This window comes from Gymnoscopelus braueri (assembly GCF_963280865.1).
Source record: "Gymnoscopelus braueri genome assembly, chromosome: 19".
Lineage (NCBI taxonomy): Eukaryota > Metazoa > Chordata > Actinopteri > Myctophiformes > Myctophidae > Gymnoscopelus > Gymnoscopelus braueri.
Window position 1 is genome coordinate 15,316,573 of NC_137621.1, and position 27,754 is coordinate 15,344,326.

A 27,754-nucleotide genomic window follows, 5' to 3' on the forward strand; every position below is an offset into this window, starting at 1 on the left:
AGCTATATATATAGCACATTAGTTGGCTATTCAAAAATAGCAGATATACAAGCTCATGAGCTCATGATTGTAGATCTGTTGTTTTTTTTTTAAATCATTTTTGCAAATCTTTGAAATATATATATATTTTTTAAGCAAACTTTTTTAACTCAAACTTTGCTTCTGGGGGTCCCTGGAACAGAATATTTTGAGATGGGGGTCGGCGGCCAAATACATTTAATTTTAGGGGTCGTTGATATGAAAAAGTTTCAGAACCACTGATATAGCAACATACGTTTTTCAGAAAACCGTTTTAGATGTTTTAAACCGATTTGGAAGACATTTGTAGAATCAGCCTCAGGTCATAATGGGTTAAGGTAGGGCCAGAGAGACACATTAGGCCTTGTTCAGACTGGCAGCCTAAATCTGATTTCTTACCAGATTGGACATTGGAGTCGGGTTGGTTTTATGCAGTCTGAACAAGGCTAGGAATGTGGTTGAAATCTGATTCACAAAAGATCAGTTTCTGTGTTGTTTTCTGCTGATCAGACTTGCTAAAACCAACCTGATTCAGATCTGGATTGGCCAAAAATGTGATTTGGGCTGCCAGTCTGATCATAGCATAAGCATTATCATTTATACTTGGTGACAAGAGAGAGAAGTCATTCTTTTAAACCATTCCTACGGTGCTGTTTTTGAACGTGACATGTGTTATTGTTACCAATACACCTTAAGTTGTGTCATGTTTGTTTCTCACTAAATCTAAATTGGTATTTTGTTTTGCCTAAGTCTACTTTATTATGCTGCAATTTTTATGTTTCCATGCTGTTGAGAGCGTGGCGATAATAAAACTGTCCCATGCCAGCTATTTTACCTGGGCAGACATGTGGAGTAGAGTTTGCATCAGGATCTGAATCTAGTTTGCATGAACTGATCGGTTAGACGTTATTCGCAAGAACAACATGTGTTGCAACCCACACTGAACGTCATACTGTGGCTACGTGTTGTGGCTTATGGTTTTGTCAGAGAAGTAAGTAAACTTTAATTAGAAAGTGCTTTTAAAAAAATAGTTACAAGGTGCTGTACAATGAGAAAACACTTCACATACATAAAGAAGAATAAAAGTAAAAAAAACAATATAAAAAACATTAAAAACCACATAGAAGGAAAAACAAACATCATAAAACAAAGTGCTTATAATAGTCAACTGACTGCGGTTTTTTAAACTACGGTCAGATGGTTTCAGAGAGTTGGAGCAGCCACTGCAAAAGCTTGATCACCCTTAGTTTTGAGTCTAGAGTTTTTGGGACAGATCTCACATTGGCAAGTGGAAGCAGTGAGATGTAGAGGCCAGGCTGTGTAGTGCTTTATAGGTGCTTAAAAGGATTTAAAAAATCGATTCTACATTCAATGGGTAAACACTGCCAGTGTAGAGCAGCCAACACTGGTGTAATATGTGACCGACGTCGTGTAGCCCAGTGCTTCTCAAAAAGTGGTGTCTGGGGACCCCCAGGCGGGTCCTTTAGGGGGTTCCAGGGGGTCCCTAGCTAAATGATCGATAGTTAGGAACCGAATGGACCACTATACATATCTGGAACTCTGAGAATTCTGGGGGGTTTCGTAGAGCAATTTTTATGGGTCGCGAGTAAATGTCCCCTTTTTGTGTTTTCCATTCCCCCCCCCCCCCCCCCCATTTCTTTTTACACTTTTCATCAATTAATTGAATTCCAACATATTTCACATGAATAAACTTAAATAAATCAAATCATTTCCATAAATAAATAAAAAAAACATTTAAAAAGTAGTGAAAGACGGGGAGTGAAAATAGCAGAAAATAGTAGATCTACAAGCTCACAACGCGTCGCTTCGTGCCACGTTTGTGAGTGAGATCTGTTATTTTCACTAGTTTGGGTCTCGGGCAAATGTCTAATTTCTCTTTTGGGTCTCGAGCTAAAAAGTTTGGGAACCAGTGACCACTGACCTAACGCATGCCAAACTGGTGGTCCTTGATATTAAAAAGTTTGAGAAGCACACTGTAGCCTATTTGTTACTATACTATGAGTTCAGCATTATTGGACTAACTGCACCTGAGACACAGAGGAACAACTCAGGGTGGTAAAAAGTGCATTGCAGTGGCGGGAACACTTACTTCCTCACAGGAAATGAGGTGTCTTTTTGTATTCCAAAGAACGTGACGGTGGAGGAATATTGTCATGTATTTGCTACTCTCCTGTCATTGCCTAAGACATGCAAATATCGTCATTACATGGGTTATACGTTTTTCCATAATACAGACAGGAAGTCTTTTGTATCCATGACACACAAACGCCTAATAGGCAGTCTATGATAAGAAATCACTGTCATTTACAAGGAACTGTTGCCTCCGAGAGAGAGAGACTAATAAGTAGGTGCTGAGAGGTGTTCATTTCAGAGCCTCCGTTTCTATACCTCTGCTGCCACTGCCTTATTAGGGAACACGCTGCATATAACCATGATGTCATCGTCAGACGAATATATCAGCCGTCTGTGTTGTCAGTTGTCGGATAACTCGAGCCTGGAGTGGAAACAATCCTAGACTTTACATCATCAAGCCCCCCCACCCCCACCCCCCTTCTGTGGGTGAACAGTCTTACCTGCCGCCGGCTATGAAAACACAGCTCTATCCTTCTACCCTGAGACTGAAGCGTTCACACTAAATCACCCAGGCTATTCCATCACGCTGACATGTTTCCCCATTGAGAGAGAATGCTTCCAGACTTTGGGGTCTAATAAATCAGATTACGTGACACCATTTCGTTTGGAAAACTGCATTGATCGCACAGTTAAAGGAGAATTTCGCCCGACGGGTTTCCTACCTTTCTTATGATATGATATCGAGTGGTACAGTACAGAAATGTCATAACGGGTCCGCCGCAGTTCTAAATCGCGTATTTTAATAGCTTTTTTTTGTGTGTTTAGTGTTAGAACACTATGCATTCCACCGTAAGTCGCACTTTTGCGACACTTCCGGTCGGGCGCCGGAAGTGTCGCAGTAGCCTGGGACCCAACCTTACAAGAATACATATATGAATTAACCACAAAGTATTTGCAGTTGTTGTTTTTTTCATTTCATAGAACCTTTTACATTTCAGTAATTCTTTTGAAAAATATTTGAGATTAATTTAATTTCTTCTGAAAATGTTTTGAAATAATAATAAAATAAATGTTGTAGGAAATGTAAAATAAAAGGGATACTTACTCTCGACCCATAAAAGCAGAGTCCGTGACCCAAAAATGGGTCCCGTCCCATTGTTTGGGAATCACTGCAGTAGCCTATAGCAACGCTCCATTAAAGCCAACCACTTCCCAGGGGCTCGTGGATTCGGGGAAGCAACAAAGAGAAGAAGCAGAGGTCTGTAATGTTAACCTGCGCTTAACAGGCGGCAAGCTGGAATTTGAAGAATTGCAATGAGGGGTTGAGAGGGAATACTGTCTGGAATTTCTAACATGCTTTTTTTCTTTTAGCAACATCATTCATACAATATGAAGCTTATCCTATAAGCATTTAAGCTGTTACACTATATAGTATAAAAAGTTGACTTTCAAAGCTCTGTTGTTGAGTTATTGAGGTTAATGTGGTGTCTGACGTGTAGTCTCTAAATACTATACTATCTCCCTCACCTTGACTTGGTTAATGGTTATGTCTTTGAGTTAATGATTACATGCTGGGTTGAAACAAATAGGGGTGTTGTGTTTGCCTGAAATTGTGGTTTGTGGATATTTGAATCCACAACTTGGCTATGGATGATATTTTAGTATTTTGGAACATGTACTTAGTAGCTCTCATGAACATTTCCTTTCCAAACTCTCCTGCAGCACTTGTAGGGATAGACGGGCTGATAAGGAAGGACCAGGAGCTATTCATAAATAAATGCAAATATTCTTGCAAATCCACACTTCCAAAGGATTATGGAAAGTTTTTAAAATCTATGTCAGACAGTGACTGTCACCCACTCTTAGGTGACATGCAAGAACATTTTGCACCTTTGTCCTCTCTACCATTGCAACAAGGCATAGATGCATTGGGTCACCATCCGTCCTCACGTGTACTGGTTCTTGCCCACACATGTCCCATCTATCTGCATGGAGATAAAAACATAACCCCTCTATCAGTGGTGGAAAGTAACTAAGTACATTAACTCGGAGCTGTACTTAAGAACACATTTGAGGTACATTTACTTAAGTATTTCCGTTTTCTTTAAACTTCTTCTCCACTACACCTCAGTGGCCTTTTAAAAAAAAAACTTTCTACTCCACTACAGTTATTTGACATCTTTAGTAAGAGTTATTTAGCAGATTCAGATTAAGAATACAAATTAAGCATTAACCACTTAAGCCCTATTTTATACTTTGAAAGTAGCCAATCTGCAAGCTAACTGTATTTTTATATTGTGGTATTGCTACTTTTACTTACGTAAGAAATCAGAGTACTTCCACCACTACCCTCTCCTGTACATCAGCTGTCTGCTTTGCCGTCGTTGCTTAGCAACTCTCCTGTGATGTGCGTGGCATTTTGTGCATTGCCCAAATATCTCCCATTTAAAGTGTTAAAAGGCACCGATTATGGGTTTGACACGCGGTTATCACCCTTTTGAAACCTGCGAGATGAAATGATAGGGTGTGTGTGTGCACGACTCTGAAGCACGCTAAGAATGTATGCACCTGTGAGGAGATGTTCTGTTTTGACTATGAGCAAGACACGTGTATTGGCTTGAAGTCATTTGTTCTCTCTTCCCTACACTGGTAGAAAGACAGCGGAGCAGCTGTTCTTTATGCTTATTGGCAAAAACCCATGGCATCGGTAGAATGGATGAGAGATGACGTTTCTCTAATGGAACTGGGTCCTTTAAATATTGAGATTTTTTTAAGGAGATCTAGGCAAACATGAACACAAGATTTGCAAAAATTGCTAAAATAACAGATCTACAAGATCACAACATGTCACGATGCGATGTGAGTAAATAGGCTATTTTAGCTTGACACTGCCATATCACAAAGTATAAAATGGTTCTTTTAAATCTTATTTTGGGGCATTTTATGCCACCAGAGACTGGCTGCTTGGAGCATTTACTACTTACATGTGGGATGCGGCCGAACCGCCCAGCTAGCGGGGCGCCCTGATTATTACTAATTAATCCAATTTAAAAGTGTTGTCAGTAAATGGAATGTTGTTTGAGCATGGCAGAATGTTATGCTTCGGTTTAAAGCACGTTTGGGGGGGGGGGGTTCAATGTAATGAACAGGGCAGTGCCAGCGGATCCCTCGGGGATCAGGGATAACTGTTGGCAGATGCTGACAGGGCTAAGTGGCACCGGGCAACACATCTGCTTGTTGTCCGATTGGAATGTTTTCCACAACATCAACCTTAGCATCCCTATTCTGGGGTGGTGAACATTTGGCAAAAATGTCTGCAAAAAAAGATGTACAAGCTTACAAAACGCGTTGCGGCGCATTGTGAGCTTGTAGATCCACTATTTTCAGGCTAAAAGATTTGGTGTAGACTAGAGGGGAACAACAACATATTTCTTCTTCTCTGTTGGTAAATGGCTATGCAGCAGTGTTACCCAAACTTTTTAGCTCGAGACCCAAAAGAGAAATCTTTTGGGTCTTCCCGGGACCCAAATGTTATACATTATTAATGAAGCACTTAAGCCCTGTTTAATAGTAAAAATAGCTGTTTTGCGATGCGACGGCTTGTGAGCTTGTACATTTTTGCAAGCTCGTACAGCTTGTACATATTTTGAACATTTGTGAAAATCTTTTGAAGTAATAATTAAAACATTTGTTTTGTAGGAAACAAGGGATATGTATGGGTAGGGTCCTGAGCCCATTGTTTGGGAATCACTGCTATACAGTATGAGGATTCAGACCAGTGTTGCCAGATCTATGAGAACAAGCCCAAAAGAAGCGACTACGGGCCATATGAGCGCACACACACACAACTATTTGAAAATAGCCGATCTACAAGCTCAGAGATGTGTGAGCTTACAGATCTGCTATTTTCACCAAAAAAAAGATTGACACATTTGTAATATTTCGGAAACATTTTAAATACACACATCTTGTATGGCGGTCCCAGGCTGGCACAAAATCTTTTCAGATGGTGGTCTCTGGACAATTGTATATTCATTTGGGGGTCCTTGACATGAAAATGTTTGAGAACCACTGGTTTAAACAACATTTAGAAAGAAAGCCCAAATAAGCAACCAAACTTTAGAAACAAGCCCCAAAAACCGCAACCCGCAACTATCAATATTTACAAGCAACTTTACAGAAATACAAGTCGCTTAGAATAAGCAGACATGGCAACACAGATTCAGACTTGGAGCTGATCATGAGGTTCACCCTCTTTGTCCAGATAAAGTGCAGCAGGATGGAAACACTTGGCCCTGCGTCGCAGCGGGCCAGCTAGCCCTCCGCTTATCAGCCACCCACATGTTTACAAGGTCATTTGCATTCCTCCACAATGCCTGTTTCAACAAAGCTACTCAGTGGACTGGTACAGTGCTGCGCTCACACTAGCGGTCTGTGTGCGTGTGCGTGTGTGTGGTGCGCTCAGACCAGCGGGGGGTGTGTGTGTGTGTGTGTGTGTGGGGGGGGGGGGGGGGGGGACATTCACTGACATTCTCACCTGAGCAAGTGACAAATTATGAGTGAGTAGAGGACGACGATGGAATGTGGGGCAATGGGCCATGTAGACGCAACACTGAAAACAAGGCAATGTTGGCATTAAAAACATTGAAAACACGGTTGACACGCCGACAGAAGCGGGCGTTGGTGTGGTGTGAGGCTGGGCTGTATAGAACTGTGACTTAAAGCTGCAATCTGGGACTTATTTTAATCAATACAGCATTTTAATAAACCATCTGTATAGTATGTGAATACAACTAGTACATCTGCAGTGGTTGGAGGTGGACTAACTCCTCTGTTCCATTGAGACATTTTGACCCTGGTGTTGGGTAGTACACCTACTGGTTGACAAGTAGTACTGCCAGAAGCTCATAGGCACAATATATCCCCTGGCCAAGCAGGGATTCTGTCCTGGCAGAGCGATAGAATGGCTGGAGATGGAATGGGAGATGGGGTTCATATAGGTACGACATGACACGCAGGGATTGCAGCTTTAAGTGGGTCCTCAAAGCAGTGGGGCAGAGCTGCTGGTGTGGCTTACTGTAAGTGTTTACTTTTAGTAAGTCATACGTACATCTGGATAAGGCATGGTTTCCAACAGTAGAATTGTTCATGCTTTAGCACAGTACAGTTTGTTCGTCTTGTCTTGTCTTGTTTTTAGCTGTGACCACGCAGCTACTATCAGTTGGTAGGTCAAGAGTCAAGATTCAAGAAGAAAGTATGTGCACAGTCTGTCAGTCTGTGCTAACTACCGGTATTTTTTTAATATCTTGTTTTTAAACAAAAAAACTGGTGAAATATGAGTTGAAACGTAGCAGCAATACTAAGTAATAAAATCTGAAGTTTATTAAGTATGGCAGTGTGTACAGTATATAAAGCGTAGAAACTTCAGAATAATCGTATAGGAGCTCTGTAGGCTGGCTGGCTGTCTGTCTGTCCAAACTTCTCAAGCTCAAACCAAGAGATGTGAACTGCACCGGTGCGCTCAGACTGAAACTTGGCTAACGTGAATCTGGTTACATTTGCTGGCCCATGGTCTTTTAGTGCTACCCACCCACAGCATCTTTTTCGAGTGGAGCTGGAGGAGAAGAGTGGGAGGAATAGAGCGAAAGAGCTTCGAAATGGCTGACTCAGAACGACTCAAAACCAAAAGTAAAGACAAGACGGGAGTAGTAGTGAGGGAAAACAGCGTCCTCATTCTAACTCCCGCAGTGGTGTAGCGAGTGAGTGAGCGAGTACAGCCGCTTCCCACTACACTCCCTTCCTGCTGGCACCAGGCCAAACCCAGGGTTTGTCATGGAGCTTTAACCCTGCGTTTCTCAAGTGGTCACTCGGCCTGCCAGCTCATCCGCTGCCCTCCGAGAGGCTTGGCATGGGAACGCTGTTGTTGCAGATCACACTGGATTGTTGTGGACTGTGGGCCAAGCGGTACAGAATGAAGTGAGCTCAGTACTGACTCATGGAAAGTTTGAAGATGCCGGGAGGGGGGGGGGGTGTGGGGGGGTGTGTGTGTGTGTGTGTGTGTGTGTGTGTGTGTGTGCTCATGAATAGAGAGGAAGTTTGATTCTGTTTATTTCTCTATTAGAAACAGGTCTTTGCTAATATTTAACCTTTAGACATTTTCTTTTCCCTCATCCTGGAAAGTTTGGTTCATTATTTACATTAGCTGATATATGATATGTTATGTTGTTCGATGAGGATCATGCTTCCTAAGGCAGTGTGTGCTTATCTCTGCAGCAACAGGCCTGTGTTGTTGCTGTTTCTTGTCTGCCAGTGACGTACAGTACATAACTAGCGCCTTAATCATTAAGTTTACAATTTGTCATCACTGCCGCACTGTGCTGTAAGAGAACCTGTTCCAAACATGCCCATCATGACATATTCTGTCTGCAGGCCACAGCCTGACTCGTACGTCGTCGTACGACCGTGGTGCGCTTAACAAATTGTAGATCTAAGCTGAAAATAGCAGACCTGCAAGCTCACAACGCGCCGTGACGCGTTGTGAGCTTGTAGGTCTGCTATATCCGACTTGTGACACCGCATTGTGCAACAGAGCATAAATTAGGCTTATCAACCCGATCTTATTCTCCACTTGGCAATAATCGCAGACTTGACGTAAGAAAGAAAATGTTTTCACCTAACGATGGTCTCTCTAAGAGCCTTATTTATTAGTCTGACAAAAAATCCTTTTCTTTAGACTTTGCGAAATGGTTTTGACCCCTAGACCTTACAAATATTTAAGGAAATCGAGCTCTATGTACAGTGGCCACCGACCGCTCCGACCGCAATGACTTCATATATTTGGGGAACGTTTATGCGGGAAAAATTTCCCATCTGGCCAGGAAGGATGTGAAATTGTATATGGATTCCATTTCTCTTGATTTCAGACGTTGGCCAATAAAAAGACATATAAACAAAGGCCCTGGTCCCCCTGCCCTCTTTTTTTCTCATCAGCTCCCCTCCCTCTGTTTTTCTAAGGTTAAGCCTTCACCAGTCAGTGGAGCGAAAAGGAAATGGCTGGGTTTTCCACAGAATGTGCAGCGTCGTAATTAGGCCATGTCAGTAATGATTTGAACAAGGCCTTTTACAGTAAACTACTGGCTGCGCTCTACAGCTGGGAGTCAGCGTAGTAACTCACTGAATTACTACGTATGTTTGAATTATATTGATCTGAAGTCGTCCCCACACAATGTCTCCGTTGTTTCCAATTTAGACGTTTTTAAGCCTAATCTCCAAGTGAGTATCGAATTCATTCTATCAGAGTAACTCGCCACTTACCTCCGCCAGTGGTTCTTAAAGTGGGGTCTGGGGACGCCCAGGCGTCCTTGAGAGGGTCCCACGGGGTCCCCAGCTCAATTATTAATAGTCAGGAGCCCAATGGACCCTTATACATCTGTAACTCTGAGAGCGTACAAATGGACGCTCTCTGAGTTATGGGGGTCCGTGGCCTAATGCATACCAAACTGAGATTAAAAAGTTTGAGAAACACTGACCTCCACCTCCTCCTTTCTCCCCTGTTCTTCTCCCCCTCCCCCAGAATCTCCTCGGCTGTGCTCTCCCCTCTCCGCCAGTGAACATGACCAGGCAGGTGTGGACCTGCTGGGGCCGGACTGTTATGGCCGGCTGTGTGTGGAGCCCCCCCGTGGTGGCAGCGGCGGCGAAGGCGAGCGTCCGGTGAGCCTCGTGTCCACGCTGTCCTCCGACTCATCCAGGGACGGACACAGCCTCTTTGGCAGCACGGCGGCTCTCCCCTCCTCGTCCACCCCGCCCATACCCAGCGAGGACGACATAGACCTGGAGCTGAGCCCGGCCGAAGGCTCCGGAGAGCAGGCGGCGGACCGGAGCCCCGTCGTCGGGGGTTCGAGGGGCCCTCAGTGGGGAGATCAGCTGGAGCCCAGGGTGATACGCTTGCAGTGGAACAACAATGCATCGCCTGTTGTGGCAGACACCATGGCGCCCAACCCAAATCTGACATACTCGGACCGGGTCGTCATGGAGATCATAGAGACGGAGCGCATGTACGTGCGGGACCTTCGCAGCATCGTGGAGGTCAGTGGATGTGATGTTTTATGGCAGCCGAAGCTTAGCATGAAGTTTCCATTCCAACAAATGCATTTCAGTTCCTTCACCTTTAGCCAAGTATTCACTCTGAGCCAACCGTCAAAAACTGCAGAAAGTGCAACTTTACGGGATTTCCAAGTGTGTTTCACTTGGATTGGTATGAAGCTATGACTTCATGTCTGTACTGAAAGTCTCATTTTTTTTGTGATTTACTGGATTTTCTCAGCTAGGAGACGAAAAAGGAACGGGTCTTAACGGTTGTTGAGAGCAAATAGTCTACTGTGTTCCGAGAGAGTGTTTGTAGCCATAAATGGGCCCTGCACCCATAAAATACCCACTTGATTGTTTTTCCAGAATCCGGTTTGATTTCCTGTGTTCTACAACAGAAACGTGTGTGCATTATCTGACAGTTGTGTTATCTATCGTTTTGTTGTTGTCTCAGATCACGTTTTTATGGTCCGACTGTGGTGTTGTGTATAAATCATTCTGTATATTTACGTTACAGTTAAAGCTTACATCTTACATCTTAGAGAGCCTGGAATCTTGGCCTCTCTGCTCAACGTCTGGAGTTCAAACACAGTCAGAACCGAGACACAAAGCAGGTCTTTGAACGCAACAATCTTGGGCTCTGTGATCTTTGCTTAAAGATAGCAAAAACCTCTGTGCATCTCTGAGCCGTGAGCTACAGCAGTGCGCGACATGGGCCGTGGGATGGATTCCCCGGCACGGCAGCCCTGCTGATCTATCATCGCATCTCCTAGCTTTTTGTAGTCTCTAAAGTACTTCCAGAGGGAGCGATCGCTCCGTTTTCCTCCGTATATCTGGACATTCATCTTCCATGTCCTTTCTTCACAGAGAAACAGGAGCACTCCACTTTCCAACAGCCTCTATTGATGTTAATGTCTTAAACACGTGAGGCAGCTTTGTGGCAGACTGGCGTGGTACGCTAGCCAGCACCTGTCCTCACCTTGTCTCTGTGATTGACTGCGCTGGCGTCCAGGAGGTGCGGAGGGTGGGCCGCCCGGGGTGGAGGTTGGGATGGGGGGGGGCACTGCCCTCGCTGGAGTCTGAGTAATGATGTGCTCCTGACACAGACACTCCCAGAACTTCCTCAGGACTTCAAACCATGTCAGTAACAGGAGCAGGAGCCCCCTGCCCTGTCTGGCTGTGTCTCTATAGGTCCCAAACCAGCCTGATCCCTCTGGGTCTCTCGGGCCAACACAAACACGTCCGTCTTGACGCCGACTGGAGAAAGAGCACATAGCAACTGGTTTTTCCATAGGCTACAGTGTGGGAATATAGCTTAGTCCAGTAGCCTCTATAAAGTATGTCCAACTAGTAATTGACTCAAATGGATTCCATATGTTTCATTAATTCAGACTATAGGATTTAAATTGGACAAAGACGCGTGAAAGTGGACTCTTTTGATTTTGGTGTTGTCCTCCAGTAAACGGATTTGCCGTGCTGCAGTGAACTGAACTCGCAGCCAGCTGTCCTTCTGAACTGCCTTTTTAGATCAGTGGTTCTCAAAGTGGGGTCCAGGGACCCCCAGGGGGTTCCCCCCGCAGCAAAGGTTAAGATTAGTTTTGGGATTCGGAACCGGAGGAATTCGGAATCGGGTTCCATCACATTTGGAACCGTTTCTAGAACCGGTTTTATCACACTGTCAGAGCTGGCATGTGGACTTCACGTCTGCTATACAATTACAATACCAGTGGTAACTTAAAAATGTCAAGGACCACCATAACTCTGAGAGTGTACAAATGGAACCAAATGGACCCGTAAGGGTCCATTTGGTTCCATTTGTACACTCTCAGAGTTACAGACCTGTTGGCGTCCATTTGGAACCCCCCTGGGCCTATAGGAATCGTTAAAAGGAACTGTTAAGGATCGGACTGTTAAGAGGGGATCGTTAAAGATCGTTAAGGAACCGGAATCGTTAAAATCCTAAAGGATCCCAACCCTAGTTAAGATGGCATCAAAACCAATTTAACAACTTTAACCCTATATACAACAGCAATCCCCCCCCCCCCAAAAAAAAAACATTTTAACAACCCAAATCTTGTATGGGGGGGTCCCTGGCACAAAATATTTTCAGATGGAAGGTCTGCGGCCAAATGCATATTAACTTGGGGGTTCTTGACATGCAAAAAGTTTGAGAACCGCTTGCTTTTTTGGATCCACTGTGTCCCTCCTGGCGTTTATGTCCTTGTCTATTGATCACGACGGGTCAGTGAGCCAAGAACAGCTGTGTGACTCAGCTGGTCCCTCGAGGCTACATCCACGTCAACACCTGGCCGGGACACACCCAGAGTGTCCATAGCCCACATTCTAGGAACAAGAATGTAGGGAGGCGCTCTGTGCGTCCAGAGATGAGCCCCCGTAGCGTAACATTCCTCGGGGTGATTTCGAACACACTTGTTTTTGATGTGGCCACTTTTAGTGTCCTGTAACAGCAGTGGTGGAAAGTAACTACCATAAGTACATTTACTCAAGTACTGTACTTAAGCAGTATTTTTTTTACTTTACTGGAGTATTCTCCAATTTTCAGTACTGGTACTTCTACCCCACTACATCTCGGAGGCAAATATTGTACTTTTACCCCACTACAATTATTTGAAAACTTAAGATACTAGTTACTTTGTAGAATTGGATTATTATTACAAAACATACATTTACCACTTCTGCCATACATTTACCATAGCAGATCTACAAGCTTGAGCTTGTAGATCTGCTATTTTCAAAAGATGTGTATACATTTGAAAGCTTGTGAAATGGGACATTCTGCACAATGAGTACTTTTACTTTTGCAACTTTAAGTATATTTTGATGTGCATTTTTAATACCGGACTTGTACTTGTAATGGAGTATTTCTACATGATGGTATTAACTCAAGTAAAACATGTGAGTGCTTTTTCCACCACTGTAACAGTGACACAAAGGCAGAGCGCTGTCATAATGTAGCCAATCTTCCTCGTAGGTCACTATTTAGCCTGGCATTGGCCAGACTGATAACGTGGATTCACTCTCCCGTTCCAGCTCTGTATCAGTCTGGACTTCGGCCCATAGGGAGCGAGTATGAGAAATCAGAAAATGATTTTGATGCTTTTCACTGTTCAGATTTCTCATATTCTCTCCCTATGGCCCGAAGTCCAGACTGATACCAGGGAGGAACGTGAGAGTGAATCCTGAGTAGCTAGTAGCAGTGCTATTGACACCACTGGTCCCCAATTCCAAATGGATTCTAAACAGTCTGTAACTCTGAGAGTGTACAAATGGAACCGAATGGACCCTTATCAGTCACTGATCACTGATTTACGGGATACCACACAATGGAACTTTTCCACTGCACTGGCTGTCATTCATGAAAGCAGCCCAGTGAGTGTGTATCAGGGCCTCAATGGCCGTGCGTGCGTGTATGGTATTAACACTATAGAGGACTGTGACTACAGGAGCCTATGAGACGCCCTGCTGAATGCCAGTCAGCATTGCTGTCACTACAGTGGAATGCTTTAGTTCAGTGTGTGTGTGTGTGTGTGTGTGTGTGTGTGGGAGAGCGTCAGTATCTCTGTCTGTTTGCAATATGTGTACCACATCACTGGGAGTCTGGGTGTGTGTACACAGTTGTTTACTGGTGCTGAATGTTTAGTCTCTGCCTGTGTGTTCGTCCCCTGTCATTTTGCTCCTCTGAGTATCTGGTTAAAGTTATTTGTATGGCACATAAGTGTGTAATTGGATAAAGGGGCTGGAGTGGGTGGGTGGGTGTGGTGGGGAGGGTCTTCTCAATAGTGGCATGTATATGGCCAGAATGGCCACAGTGCCTGTGTTGTATTTGTTCTCCCCTTCTTCAGAATAGCCCTCTGGTCCAGGTCCATAGGGAGTTGGGTTTTGGAAGCGGGGCAGACTGTGGTTAATGTTTTTAGTCTGGGTTCAACAGAGGCACTGCCAGACTGGCTCCCAGTCAATGGAAAAAACCCTTAAAAGGATCACTTTAAAGATCACATCGCCAATAGATTAGTGATCGCTTTTAACGAAGAATTCACAGAATTCCTGACAAGAAAACAAAACAAAACTATGGACTTTTTCATGAGCTGCACATCTCTCAGCATGAACTGCAGTCTCTCCACTGCCATGGCTGGTTGTACAAACACAATGTCATGTGATAGGTATGTGATATTTTGAACAGATCTCACACCAAAACATTAACAGGGGAGAGAGCCATAGTTTTGGGTTTCTCAATACATGCACTCCCTCTGCTGGCAAGAATCTGGAATTGCAAATATGCACAAGAGCCAGTGCATCATGATTCAAAATTCAAGTATTTGTTACATCTCATATAATATTATGAATTGTAACAAATACTGTTGGATTTGGTTCCTTAACATTGTAGCAGAAATAACAACAGGCAGTACGGAAATACAGGAACATTTTGACGTTTATCTAAATGCGTACTTTGTGTTTTCCCATCAGGACTACTTGGCTCACATCATTGATGTGGGGAATCTTCCCATACAGCCAGAGCAGGTGTGTGCCTTATTTGGAAACATAGAAGACATCTATGAATTCAACAGGTACGTGCACATGAACATACACAATCTTGCATAATGTTTTACATAGTAGTTCCTATTACATGTTCCTATTAGTTATAAGAACTCATACTAACCGCAACTAAAATTAACCAATGCAACCCTATTTTACAGTCTTATGACGGTGTCATGCAAACAAATTGCCGATCTACAACAAGCCCACAGTGTGTTACAATTTTGAGCTTGTAGATCTGCTATTTTTGCCATTTTTGAAAATCTTTAAGATTTTGTTTAAGTTCCACCTATAATGACATGCCCAAAACAGGGATACCAGGGTGAAAGTGGTTAGCTGAAGTGGTGTGCATTTCTATAATGCCGTTATCCAAAACACTTTACAATGTGCGTTACATTCACACACCGACGGCGAAGGCAACCATGCAAGGCACCAACCGACTCATTGGGAGCCGTTGGGGTTCAGTGAATTGTTGAAGGAAACTTTGACACGAAGCCAGGACGAGCTGGGGATCGAGGCGAGAACCTTCCGTACTTCCAAGACAGCGGTTCTACCACCTGATACTACGTTCACAGTAGTGGTGACAAAAGCTACAAAACAACCATACGTGGCCAGCTACCTTGCTGCAGAGTCGCAATTGAAGTGGTGTTTGAGCCACGCTGTAAATGAAAAAGATGGGATTAAATAGCACAGGGAACGGGTTAATGGAAAGAATGAGCTTTTTTCCTTCTACAGAACAGAGCAGGGAATTGTGTGGAGAGAAGAGGGCAGTGGAAATGGTGAAACAAAAACATAATGATTGATTGACGCTACACTGCGTCATTGGAGTGCTGCAACAAAGTTGAAGTCAGCTCAGCAACACCTCATGGAGCGACAAGTGTCGTGCGTCAGCGCTGAAAAAAAGGTTGAAGCCAGCTCAACTGCACCTGTCATACAGTGACCTGCGTCTAACTTCATGTCACTGGCTTCCATTGAAAATGACTTACCTGTAACTTGCCTGTCATGCTGTGTTTACCACTAGTGTGAACACGGCATGAGGCCCTACTAATTGTTTCAGGTGAATGCTATACTGTAGCATTCACCTGAATGCCTTTATGTACTATAGCTGCTACAGTCAAACCAGGCATTGCATGGTCATTGAGGAGATATGACTTTTGTCAATATGACCTTTTTAACATGACCTTTGTTGTAGTGTAGGCGACTATTTTGGCTGACTATCAGACCGACCGACATTGCCATCCAAAGCCCTGCCGCTAGCGGCGCTAAAATGAAACGCACAAATAATTACACTCTCTTTTAAGCAGACGAGTAGCAATGAAACTCATACAACACACTGGGATCACAAAACAATTAAGTCTCATATTATAATGGCTCTGTTCAGATCCTGACATCTGATATCTGCAGTAGCACGGTCTCTCATGAGGATGTACACAGTATTCTATTGTATATTCGTGTGGGTGTACATTATTCTAACCGGGGCAAAGTTATGAGGAATGGCCCATGTCAAGCCATAACTTCACTACACTTAAGTATGTGCAAATAAACCGTATATATAATATATGTTCAATAACATTCTGGATTGGGCCTTTAGTGTGATGTATGAGATTTGTGAGATGAAAAGAAATGTCAATATTAGTACAGAGCAGCAAGCTTTGCCTTTAGTCGTCCTGTGTTATGTCTGCGAGTGCTAATTGCTGACCAAGCAACGTGCCAAAACGCACATAACATTCCCCTCTCTTCACGGTAAGAAGCCTCCCTCACAGTGCCAAGGCCAGTCCTAAATTCCAAGCGTGAAAGATATGACTGTTGTTGCTTTTAATGAGATGTTAACTGCCTAGAACACTAAGTGCCAGTGGGATATATAGATTTTGAAACACAGAGCCGTGCGAAACCCTAATCGGAGAGTTCCAAGTCTGTGGTCTTGGCTCTGCAGCAGCATGACGTTACATTATATTACATTGCAATGTGGGAGTACAGTCGTATTGTCTTTTTGTGCATACACATAAACACAACAAGACACACACCACAAAACCGTAAAAAACACACCCACGAAACACAGCGAAACACACAAGCACAGCCAAACAGCAAATAAGGAGTCAGTTTAATTGCATTGTGTGGGTGCCTTTTGGTTTTTGCAGTCTGGGAAGGTGTGCCAGTATTTCACATGTCTGCCAAACATCACAACTGAGTCATGGCAATCTTGCAGGAAGTTACCCAGGGGGAGCCAAATTACTGGCGTGCAGGAGACATTTGTTCTCTCACAGTGAAGGGGGAAAAGCTGTGTTGCCATGTCCGCTTATTAGAAGCGACTTTGGGCTTGTTTTTCTGTAAAGTTGCTTGTATATATTGGTAGTTGCGGTTTGCCTTTTTTTTGGGTTGCTTATTTAGCCTTGTTTCCTAACTGTTGTTTAAACCAGTGGTTCTCAAATATTTTCATGTCAAGGACCCCCAGATTAATATGCATTTGTCTTTGTCCACGGACCCCCCAATCAAAAAGTATTTTGTGATCCCTGTACTAGAAAAATAATCAAAATGTTTCACTTTTTTCAATATTTATTTGAAAATAGCAGATCGTTGTGAGCTTGTAGGTCGGCTATTTTCAAATATCCGATACTCATGTGGTCTAGTCGCTTCTTTTGGGCTTGTTTTCATAGACCTTGTTTATTTCTCTCGCAAAATCTGGCAACACTGGGGGAAAAGCTCAACACTGATTCTTACTCCGCAGGTGATCAGAGACAGATGCAGTCTAGCAAAACTGATACAAAGCTCTAAATGGCATATTAGCTAATTGAAATGGCATTTATCCTTCTGGGGTTTATTTGGGAAGAATGTGTTAAAAGGCAGATCGTTTGAATTTAGTTAATAGACAGAACGTCCGTCAATCTGTTTGCGTTACTTGTAAACATCTTTTGACCTGGTCACCCGTTCTTTCTCATTCCTCTGGGAGTGTGACACAGACATGAAAAGAAAACGTACAACATTTGTCAAATAATGTCAAACCCCCTTTTCTGTTCCCACAGACTGAAATAACATTTCAGTTCAACCTGGAAATTTTATCTCTTGCTGTTATCACTTGTAAATCTCACCCATACGCCCACCCACCCTCCACAGTTCCTCACGAAGCAATCATACTCCCTAAGAAAAGAGAAAAATTCAGTCCAAAATTAATCTCAGCACCAAGACATTTTCATTGCATCATGGGCATGTTGAAACGTTTGTCCTGTTAGTCAGTCAAGCCACGCAAACGCAGTCTTTGATGTTGGCTATGGAATGTACCATGATAGATGTTTTGTCTCGTACTGTTGGATTAGTAATGTTTACATTTTATACACGGCTTTGGTTTCACAGTATGTTGTGTTTTGTCGATGATGTGTCGTGCAAAAGTAGCGAAAATAGCCTGTTAACAAGCTCGCAATGTGGCGCGTTGTGAGCTTGTAGATGTGCTATTTTTGAAAAAGGTTGGGGAAAATGTTTTTTGAACGTTTTCGCCCATTTTGATATTCCCACAATAGGGCCACCAGATTGAAAGTGTTTTTTTACAGATATTTAACCAATGAAAAGTATTACACGAATAAAAATAAATAAATGAAAACAAGAGCATTTCCTGAAAAGCAATTGTTATGGACATGAACGTTTCCGCCGACAGCGATGATGCACTTTATTATAGTTAACTGCTCTCTGTCCTGAGGCTCCAGAAAGTCTGACCTCAACAAACAACAGCCATTGTTCATTCAGTGAGGCATATTATAGTGACTAGGATGAGCAACACATAAATATAGAGTTCTAATATCTGACGGCGCTCAGGCCGGGTGGTTGCCCTCAAAAAGGCTCATCTTTAAAACTGCAATCCGTAACTTATTTTAATGAAAATTTAATTGAAAAATGTTATTTTAACCAATCTGTATGACAGAGTATGTTAATACAATATAACCAGTAAGTCTGCAGTGGCTGGAGGTGGTCTCCCTACTCCTCCATTAAACCCTGACGTAGCTAGTACTGCTTCGTGCAATATCTCCCCTGGCCAAGCGAGGACAGCCTCTTGAATGAGTAACACAAATTTGGTCTCTTATGCAGGTTTGAATCCTGGGTATGACATAAAAGTTACGGATTGCAGCTTTAAGGAGACTGTGGGTCCACTTGCGGCCTCAATTCCAGTGCTTGTTCCTTGACATTCTCATACCTCATTTGAATTGAATCATCCCCCCTGTTAACTGAGTTGTATTTGCCAGAATGTGACACTTGGAAATGCATTAGCATGGTATGTCGCCCTCTAGTGGTAAACTTGCTGATAGGTCAAATGTGGGGGAAAAGCCAAATGAGGAATTTAATCTGACACTGAATGTACTCCTCTACTTTAAGTGGACTGACTGTTCAGTCCTTGTTCTCTATTGATCCTTCATGTTTGTTTACGTCTCACCCTCCCTGGTGTCTCAGTGAGCTGCTGCTGTCCCTGGACAGCTGTGAGAACGACCCCGTGGCCGTGGCGCGATGCTTCGTAGACAAGGTGAATGTTCTCCCTCATACTGATTCACAGCACTGTCTGCTCTGCCAGGAAGTAAACACCATTGAACTATTGATCCGTCTGTCTGCCTTTTGTCTCTCACAGAGTCATTACTTTGAGATCTACACCCAGTACTGCACCAACTATCCCAAGTGAGTAGAGAAAAGGCCAACCATTGTCTCACTTGTGTCGTTTTTTTGTTTGTTTGTCAATATAAGACGAACATAAAATGAGTCAAGTTTATAATGAAACCTCACAAAGATAGAAAAAGCCGATCTACTATCTCAGAACACATCACAATGTGTTGCTTGTTTTTATGTATGGGGACTATGGATGGAAATGAGCATTCTTGCTAAATCCGGTATATTTACATTACATGATTTATGTGTTGTTCATTAGTATGGGCTGTCCCGTCCAAATAAACAAAATAAAGTAATGAAGTAAAGTGATACATTATGAGCTATTTTTGCTGTTGTTGAAAAACCAAAACGTTTTACTTTTGAAATATATATATATATATATATATATATATATATATATATATATATATAATATATATATTATATATATATATATATATAATTTTTTTTTTTTTTTTTTTTTTTTTATCAACTATATGACAAGCCTAAAATAGGGATGCCAGAGGGAAAATGCTTGTGACTAAATAACTAACGGATCCATTGGAACAGAGGTCCTTCTTTTTTTTCCATTTCCTGAAAAGTAATTATGGTTATTATTAGGCATACAAGGTTTCTGGCCCACAGCGAGGATATCATTTGTGTGAATAGTCTTGCAAGTGAAAATTGGAAATTGATTTTGTTCTTTGCCAGACAAAGTCTCTGACTTGTACCTGTGGTTCCTGTGTTCTTCCTGCAGCTCCGTGGCGGCCTTGACCGACTGCATGAGAAGCAAAACGCTGGCCAAGTTCTTCAGGGACAGGCAGGCCTCTCTGAAGCGCTCCCTCCCTCTGGGATCCTACCTGCTCAAACCAGTCCAGAGGATCCTTAAATACCACCTGCTGCTCCAGGTAGGTCCTCTAGTACAGTGGCTCTCAAAGTGGGGTCTGGGGGACCCGCCAGACGATCCTTGAGGGCGTTCCAGAGGGTCCCCAGCAAAATGTGTAAATGTAGAATAAGAAAAAGAGGTTGCGCATCAACAATGGGTTTTCTCAGTGGAGTGCTAGACCCAAAATCCAGCGTGCATATAAAAAAAAACAGAGCCTTCATCAGAGTATGCTCTGACGAAGGCTCTGAGCCGAAACGCATGAGCGTTAGTTTATTGGTGTGTGTGCCAATAAAAAAAGTGGAAATGTGAGTGCTTTGTCCTCCATTGATTTGGGATGGGCTATCTTTTTGGGGATTTTTTCAATTCCTATTTTTTATTGGTAAATACTCTAAATCAGTTTAATCGTTTTCACTCTATATACATTGGCTATGTCATGAAAATAGCCAATGTATAAACTGTGTGTATATAATGTGAATACTGTGCACGGCAACACGTTGGGAGCTTGTAGATCGCTATAACAACATGAACCCTAGTGGCCCTATTCTGGGCATGTCAGGTGAACATTAGGCGAAAATAAGCAATCACGATGCGTTGTGCAATTATAGATCGGCGGTTATGAGCGAAATGTGTAGAGTCAAAAAAGGAAAAAAAGTATCTAGGGTTTACTTCGTCTAATAGTTTCATATTGTGAAAATAGCAAATCTACAAACTCACAACAGGTGTGAGTTTGTGAATCTGCTATTAATGGCAGAAGGTATTCTGTGCTCACTGCAAGTGGTGGTTCTCCTGGTTCCATTACACAAGAGTGGATCTGTTCTCGTCCAGCAAAAATCCGTCTGTGTGCCAAACCCAATGCGTCTCGTTGTGGTGTATCGAGCCCCTGTTTCTGTTGTCCCGCAGGAAATCGCCAAGCACTTTGACCCTGAAGAGGAGGGCTATGAAGTGCTTCAGGAGGCCATCGACACCATGACAGGGGTGGCCTGGTACATCAACGATATGAAGAGGAAACACGAGCACGCTGTCAGAGTACAGGTCAGTTGGCGGAAGACGCACACATGTATACTTAAGATGTATTCACAGATAGGACACACACACACACACACGCACACACGCACGCACGCACGCACGCACGCACGCACGCACGCACGCACGCACGCACGCACGCACGCACGCACGCACGCACGCACGCACGCGCGCGCTCTCTATATGGGGACCGGGTGCTGTACAGCCCTGGTTCTGATTTATAACGAGATTAAAATCACAGACAATCTGTGCAAGTATCACACATCTGTGTATAATACTAATAATAATCTGCAAACAGGATTAAACCAAATGTAGAAGTTTGTCATATTTTTCTTTCATACATGTACACATAAAACATCTATCTCTCTCGTTTGTGTGTGTCTGTCTGTCTGTCTGTCTGTCTGTCTGTCAGGAGATCCAGTCTCTTCTGATCAACTGGAAAGGTCCTGATCTGACCACCTATGGAGAGCTGGTGCTGGAGGGAACCTTTCATGTCCAGCGGGCCAAGAACACGCGGACACTCTTCCTGTTCGACAAGATGCTCCTCATTACCAGGAAGAGAGGCGAACACTACGTGTACAAGACCCACATCTCGGTACGGCCTGAACCACAGCCTTCACCGTCCTCCTCAACATGGGCTCACTGATTAGGCCAGGGGTACCCAAACTGGGGGCCAAATAATTTTTTTGGGGGGGGGTCCCTAGATGATTAGTTTAATATGCAACATTGTTTTCTCACTTATCAGTAAACAAACCAACATAGAGGATAAGTGTATCTGCACATTTCTAAAGTTACAATTTAAGGGCTTTTAAGACTTTTTTAATACCAAATTGGCCAAATCGTCAAATATTACGTAAGAAAGAAACAAACATTGTGAAAATAGCCGATCTACAAGCTCAAATGTGAGCTTGTAACTCGTCTATTTTCACAATATTTATCTGTGGAACCGAGTCAACTAAATAATAGTACAGTAATGCCTCATCTCCTGCAATTCCCAGTGCTTGTCAGGCGGCCCCAGTTCAAATATGATTATGTTGGGGGGTCACAGCCTGAAAAGTTTGGGAACCCTTGGATATTATGTTCACAGTGGAACGGCAATTTTTTTTGCTAATGAACCACATCTCCTACGGTTTGAATTGTGATTCAAATCTGATTTCTAATGTGTCCCCAGTCGGGACACTTTAACATTGAAGCCTGATTTTATGTTGTTTTCTTCTACACCAAATCTCTTTGCCAGAAATAGCTGAAATAGCAGAAATCTGTACAGCTGCTATTTCTGGTGAATGTTCCCCCCAGAATGGGGGCCGTTTGGGTTCAAGTGGTTTAGTTGTGATTCTAATTGCAGTGCTCCACCCTCATGCTGCTTGATGGCGCAAAGGACCCCCTACTGTTCAGTGTCCTCCACTTCAAACACCCCAAGCAACCACACACTGTGCAGGTAAATGTCATCTCTGGTTCCACCACTTCTCTGCCTGTTTAATAGCCATGCTTTAAACTAGAAAAACATTAAGTGGGTGACATAGATGATGTAATCTTATTGACATGCAAGCAAACCTACATGAACTCACGCAGCAAAGATACATTGATAGGCAATATAGCATTCTCTGTGCGCATGCTGTAACCATATGGTATTCTCTGTAAGCATGTAGCATGCTCTGTATCTAAGGGACTCTTTCTAGCAGACAAATCCTTTTTGTTGCAGGCCAAGTCCGTTGAAGAGAAGCGTCTCTGGGCCCATCACATTAAAAGACTAATTCTGGAGAACCATCACACCCGCGTTCCACAGAAGGTAAACAACAGTGGCCTTCTCACAGGAATTAGATCTCATTAACACCATTATGTACAAATCTCTATATATATTTGTTATTATTATTTTATTCTGTTTCTTATTCTATTCTTTTCTTTTAGGAAAAAGAATCCATCCTGGAAATGAATTCTGTCTGTGAGTATTCCAAGTAGTCTCCACAGCAACCAAAAATTATGCCGTCATCGAAAAGCAGCATGAATACTTTTCTGTGTAAAAAAAGAGACATAGATTAACCAGGAATATCTGCAGCCCATAGCATCTCCATTTAGTTGGAATAGACTGATTTTGTAATTGCTGTTTTGAGTGAAATGCTGTGTCACCTCGCTGCCCAGACGCAGGGAAGTTCCGCTGCAGTCCAGAGAGGCTGAAGAAAGCGGAGGGTTGCCAAGCTGAAGACTTTAGTCTCGCGGGCCGAAATGGCCGGAGGAGATCGGGTGAGAGACACCCCCCAGTCAGTCTGGCATGCACATGCACTTCCTCCCTCCCTCCTTCCCTCCCTCCCTCCCTCCATCGCAGAATGATAGAGAATGATCAGAGCTCCAGAAAACATATGTATTGATTTGGGTTAAGCACTGATCACAATTAACCCCTTAAGCCTTATTTAGAAAATTGCAGAACACAGCAGATCAAAAGTTGACGAACATTTTATCATTATTATTATTATTATTATTATATATTATTATATCATTTTAGAACATCTTTTATTTTGTACATATGTTTTGTTTAGTTTTTTTATTTGTTTTCGCAATGCTCAGCTATAATCACATGGCGAAATTAGAGATGCGAGATCGAAAGTGGTGCTCCTAAAAGATTCATCAGAGAATACTCCACCTAGTGGTAAAACAAAGTCTGGAGCCCTGATTATGTATATTATCTTTGCCATAGAATCATGTTCATATTATGATTTGTGACTTATTTACATATGTTTCTTTCTTTTCCCCCACCTTTTTAGAACCAACAAAGCAGATCATAAGGCCTACAAAACGTGAGTACTGTACATACACATGTTTTCCCCCCATTATTGGATTTATAATTGCAGGACATTATTTGTCAGAGGAAACAGTAAACTGATTGATTGTCCAGTTTTACATTTTCAAAGTACAGTGTACTGGTAGTGAGTTGGTAGTGTACTGGTAGCCTTTACTTATAGTATATACTGTACTGCCTGGTAGTGTACTGGTAGCCTTTACTTATAGTATATACTGCCTGGTAGTGTACTGGTAGCCTTTACTTATAGTATATACTGCCTGGTAGTGTACTGGTAGTTCACTGCTAGTGTACTATTAGTTGGTATTGCCAGGGTCTAGTAAACCTGTTTCCCCCCCTCCGCCCCTTACCGAGTTTATCACCAAAATAAAACGCTCCATGTCTCCAAGGCAATTCTCCTTTTGTTCTGCCTCAAGGACCCCTCCAAAGAAATGATCAAAAGACACACGTGCGCATACACATGCACACGCGCCAGCTCCTCCAGCCTCCCCCATAATGAAGTGACTGATATGTCACATTGACGGAAAGGCCCATAACATTCAATCCATCTAATTCTGCCTCCTTGTCAGATCTGCATCCCGCCCCGCTCTCCTCCTATCATCTAATTCATTGACTCTCAACCTTTTGAATTTCAAGGACCGTATGATCAGGCCACGGACCCCCATTTTGATGCCTTTTTTTAATATATCTGAGACCACAATCCACACTGTAAAATCAGTGTGGATAACTCTGAGAGTGTACAAATGGACCCGTTCGGGTCCATTTGGTTCCATTTGTACACTCTTGATTTACAGACCCGTAGGTGTCCATTTGGACCCCTGGTGGTCCCCAGGCCCGACGTTGAGAACCAATGTTCTAATTGGTCATTATAGAGGAGAGAACCTCTGTATTCTCCTCCAGAGCGTGCTCCGCTGTGCTCCCATGTCCAGATCATTTTTTTTTAACCCATAATAATGAAGATTTAATTTTCTTCTGACCAACCGCTCCACCCACTCGCCCATCTTGAAGGGGGAGTCGGTCATCAAGCCCTGGCTAATCGCATCACGGCCGGCTCGGCAGAAAGGATGTTCCTCTTTTGGTATTTATCTAATCGGAAGAACTTCCTCTTGACCTAGCTGGGCCATAAAATACTGCCACACCGATCACTGCCTGTGGAGACGCAGAGAGCGAGTGAGATAGAAAATGAGAGAGAGAGAGAGAGATTGACAGCTAGATAAAGCGAGAGAGCACTGGCCACAATAACAGAATACAAGTAATTACATTAATGGAACATCCTACTCAACCACTTAAACCGTATGTACTTTGTCGACATGGCGGGGGTCCCCCAGTGCTCTATCCTTGGCCCAAGCCGTTTTTCCCTCTACACCAAATTTCTTTGCCGACAATTGCAGATCTACAAACTCAACAACGTGTCGCATTTGCCGCAGGTTGCGAGCTTGTAGATTTTTTTTCCGAATGTTCTTCTATTATGACATGCCCAGAATAGGGATGCTAAGGTTCAAGTTATTAATTAATAGCTTATATTTGTGTTGTTGTTGTCTTCAGTGGAATATGACATGACAACACTCTCTTTTCATTTCTCTCCCCCTCTTCTCCATCTTTCTTCATCATGCAGGCGTTTTACAGGTAAGCTTTCCATTGTGTTTTTCGACCCCTCATGTGCTGCAAAGCAACTGATTGCATTCAGCGTGTTGTGGAAATGTGCAGCTCAACCAGGTTTGACTCAGCAGTTCAAACTGCATTTCCTTTTGCAAAAAGAAAGTGCAAAGCTAAGCTTCACTAGAACTGTGCTTTGTGTTTTTCCCCTGAACCGGAGGAGTTTTCAGGTCTGCAGGGCACTGTGAATGGAGATGTGATTTGTTTGCCGCAAAATGGGCACATCACGGAATGACCTTATTTTAAGATTTTTCCACATAATCGTCAAAGAAAGAAAATATGACCTCATGCAAAGTCGAACTTTTTAGTGATTCTATCTGTCTTCAAAAGCACCGCTCTGGCTATGGCCTCACAATAACCACCACCCCACATCTCTGTGACTTCACGCTACAGCACTCAGACAGTGAGGGTGCACTGCTGGGGGAGCGGCGCTCCCTCCAGCCAGCTTCTAGTGTCAGTACGCTGGCCTCCAGTCTAGGCGACCCCGAGGCTTCTGAAAGGCCTTGCATGGAGGAGGAGGAGGAGGAGGATCTACTCGGCTCCAGCAGGGACTCTTTGGCGCAGCTGAGTCCTTGCGACAGTGACCCTAAGCTGGGCTCTTTGCCCAGCGAGGGTGGGTTGGAGCTGGAGAAGGAGGAGGCAAAAGAGGAGGGAGAGTGTAACAAGGAGGATTTACTGATGGGAGACGACCAGGTAGCCGACTTTGCCAGCTCCATGCTGGCGGCCATCTCGTGCTGGCACTATAGGGCGAGGGCTTTGCTTTCTGCTCACTTCACAACGGTGAGGCTCTCTGCCACACAGCTGGTTTCCCTTCTTCTGGTTTCCTCAACTCCTCTGGCTCGACGGTCAACTCTCCTCTCCGGGGTTCGATTTGTAAAAATCTAAACATTTTCTTAACTTCTTAAGCCCTAAATACTTCATCCTATGACAAATAGCCATCTACAAGCTCAGAAAGCGCTGCATCGCATTGCATTATGAGCATATAGATCTGCTATTTTTGCAATTTGGAAGTTTTAAAAAGAAGATTGACAAATTTTGACACGTTTTCACAAATTTAGAAAATGTGCCCAAAATACAGATAATTTAAATGCATTAAATTGTGGTATTATCAAACATATCAGACAGTCTACATTTCCCAAAAGGAAATGTGTGTATTTAATTCAGTCTGACAAGAATCAGGGATAAAACATAACCCCACCGGTGATTTGGGGTTAACAAATCGAACCCTGCTCCTCTCTCGTACTTTTAGCCCGTTCTTCCCCTTTCTATCTTATATTCCTCACTTTCCCTCTTCCTCTCATTTCCCTCTCTCCCAAAAAAAAAAAACATCAATCAACAACTACTACCGTTTGCTGTGCACGTGGAATGACTCACTTTTAGGTTTACACTGTAATCAATGCATGGACTGATCACACCGTAATCAATGCATGGACTGATCACACCGTAATCAATGCATGGACTGATCACGCCATAATCAATGCATGGACTGAAGCGCTCCTCCCAGCATGCTAACGACAACCTGCATGTGCAACACAACAACTCCACGATTCCTGGTGCATGTGGAGTTTTCTGGCCACATGTTGTTTTGCCTCGGCGGTGGAGGTTACCACGCAATGCATGCCGTGTTCTGACCTATGCATGAGTTTTTGTTTTCAACCATGTCCCATTCACAATGCAGCGTATTCCATCGCGCCAGTCTGAATTTGATTTGGATCGTGGTGTTGAAAGGATGAATGACCACATTTGCATTAGAACAACTGGCTTAACGTGGCCTCAGAAAGTGATGTTTGACATCAAAGGTTAATGTAGTCAACTAGCCATCTAATTACACCAACATTGTAACAGCCAATGCTTTGGTCTTTCATTATCACATATACCTTTTGAGTCTTTTGTTTAAACTAACTGTCATAATAGCATTACTGTGTTTGAATATAAATGAATGCATGTCATTTCAACAGACATAATATCATCCCTGTTGCTGAATATTGTTTACAATTTTCAGAGTTCCAGACCTGTATAAGGGTCCA

At 43.2% G+C, this 27,754-nt stretch overlaps 1 protein-coding gene across 1 annotated transcript in view; it reads left to right on the forward strand.

The window, feature by feature from the left end:
• LOC308074677 (pleckstrin homology domain-containing family G member 3-like) overlaps positions 1-27,754 on the forward strand; it is a 47,889-nt gene that overhangs the window by 14,695 nt on the left and 5,440 nt on the right. Inside the window, exons 3-16 of the mRNA XM_080414184.1 lie at positions 9,686-10,197; positions 14,680-14,780; positions 19,183-19,252; positions 19,355-19,401; positions 20,126-20,276; positions 21,155-21,286; positions 21,690-21,872; positions 22,623-22,715; positions 22,980-23,066; positions 23,186-23,219; positions 23,417-23,518; positions 24,037-24,069; positions 25,687-25,697; positions 25,998-26,507. Coding sequence (XP_080270310.1) covers positions 9,686-10,197; positions 14,680-14,780; positions 19,183-19,252; positions 19,355-19,401; positions 20,126-20,276; positions 21,155-21,286; positions 21,690-21,872; positions 22,623-22,715; positions 22,980-23,066; positions 23,186-23,219; positions 23,417-23,518; positions 24,037-24,069; positions 25,687-25,697; positions 25,998-26,507 — 2,066 coding nt within the window. The remainder of the gene's footprint in view (positions 1-9,685; positions 10,198-14,679; positions 14,781-19,182; positions 19,253-19,354; positions 19,402-20,125; positions 20,277-21,154; positions 21,287-21,689; positions 21,873-22,622; positions 22,716-22,979; positions 23,067-23,185; positions 23,220-23,416; positions 23,519-24,036; positions 24,070-25,686; positions 25,698-25,997; positions 26,508-27,754) is intronic.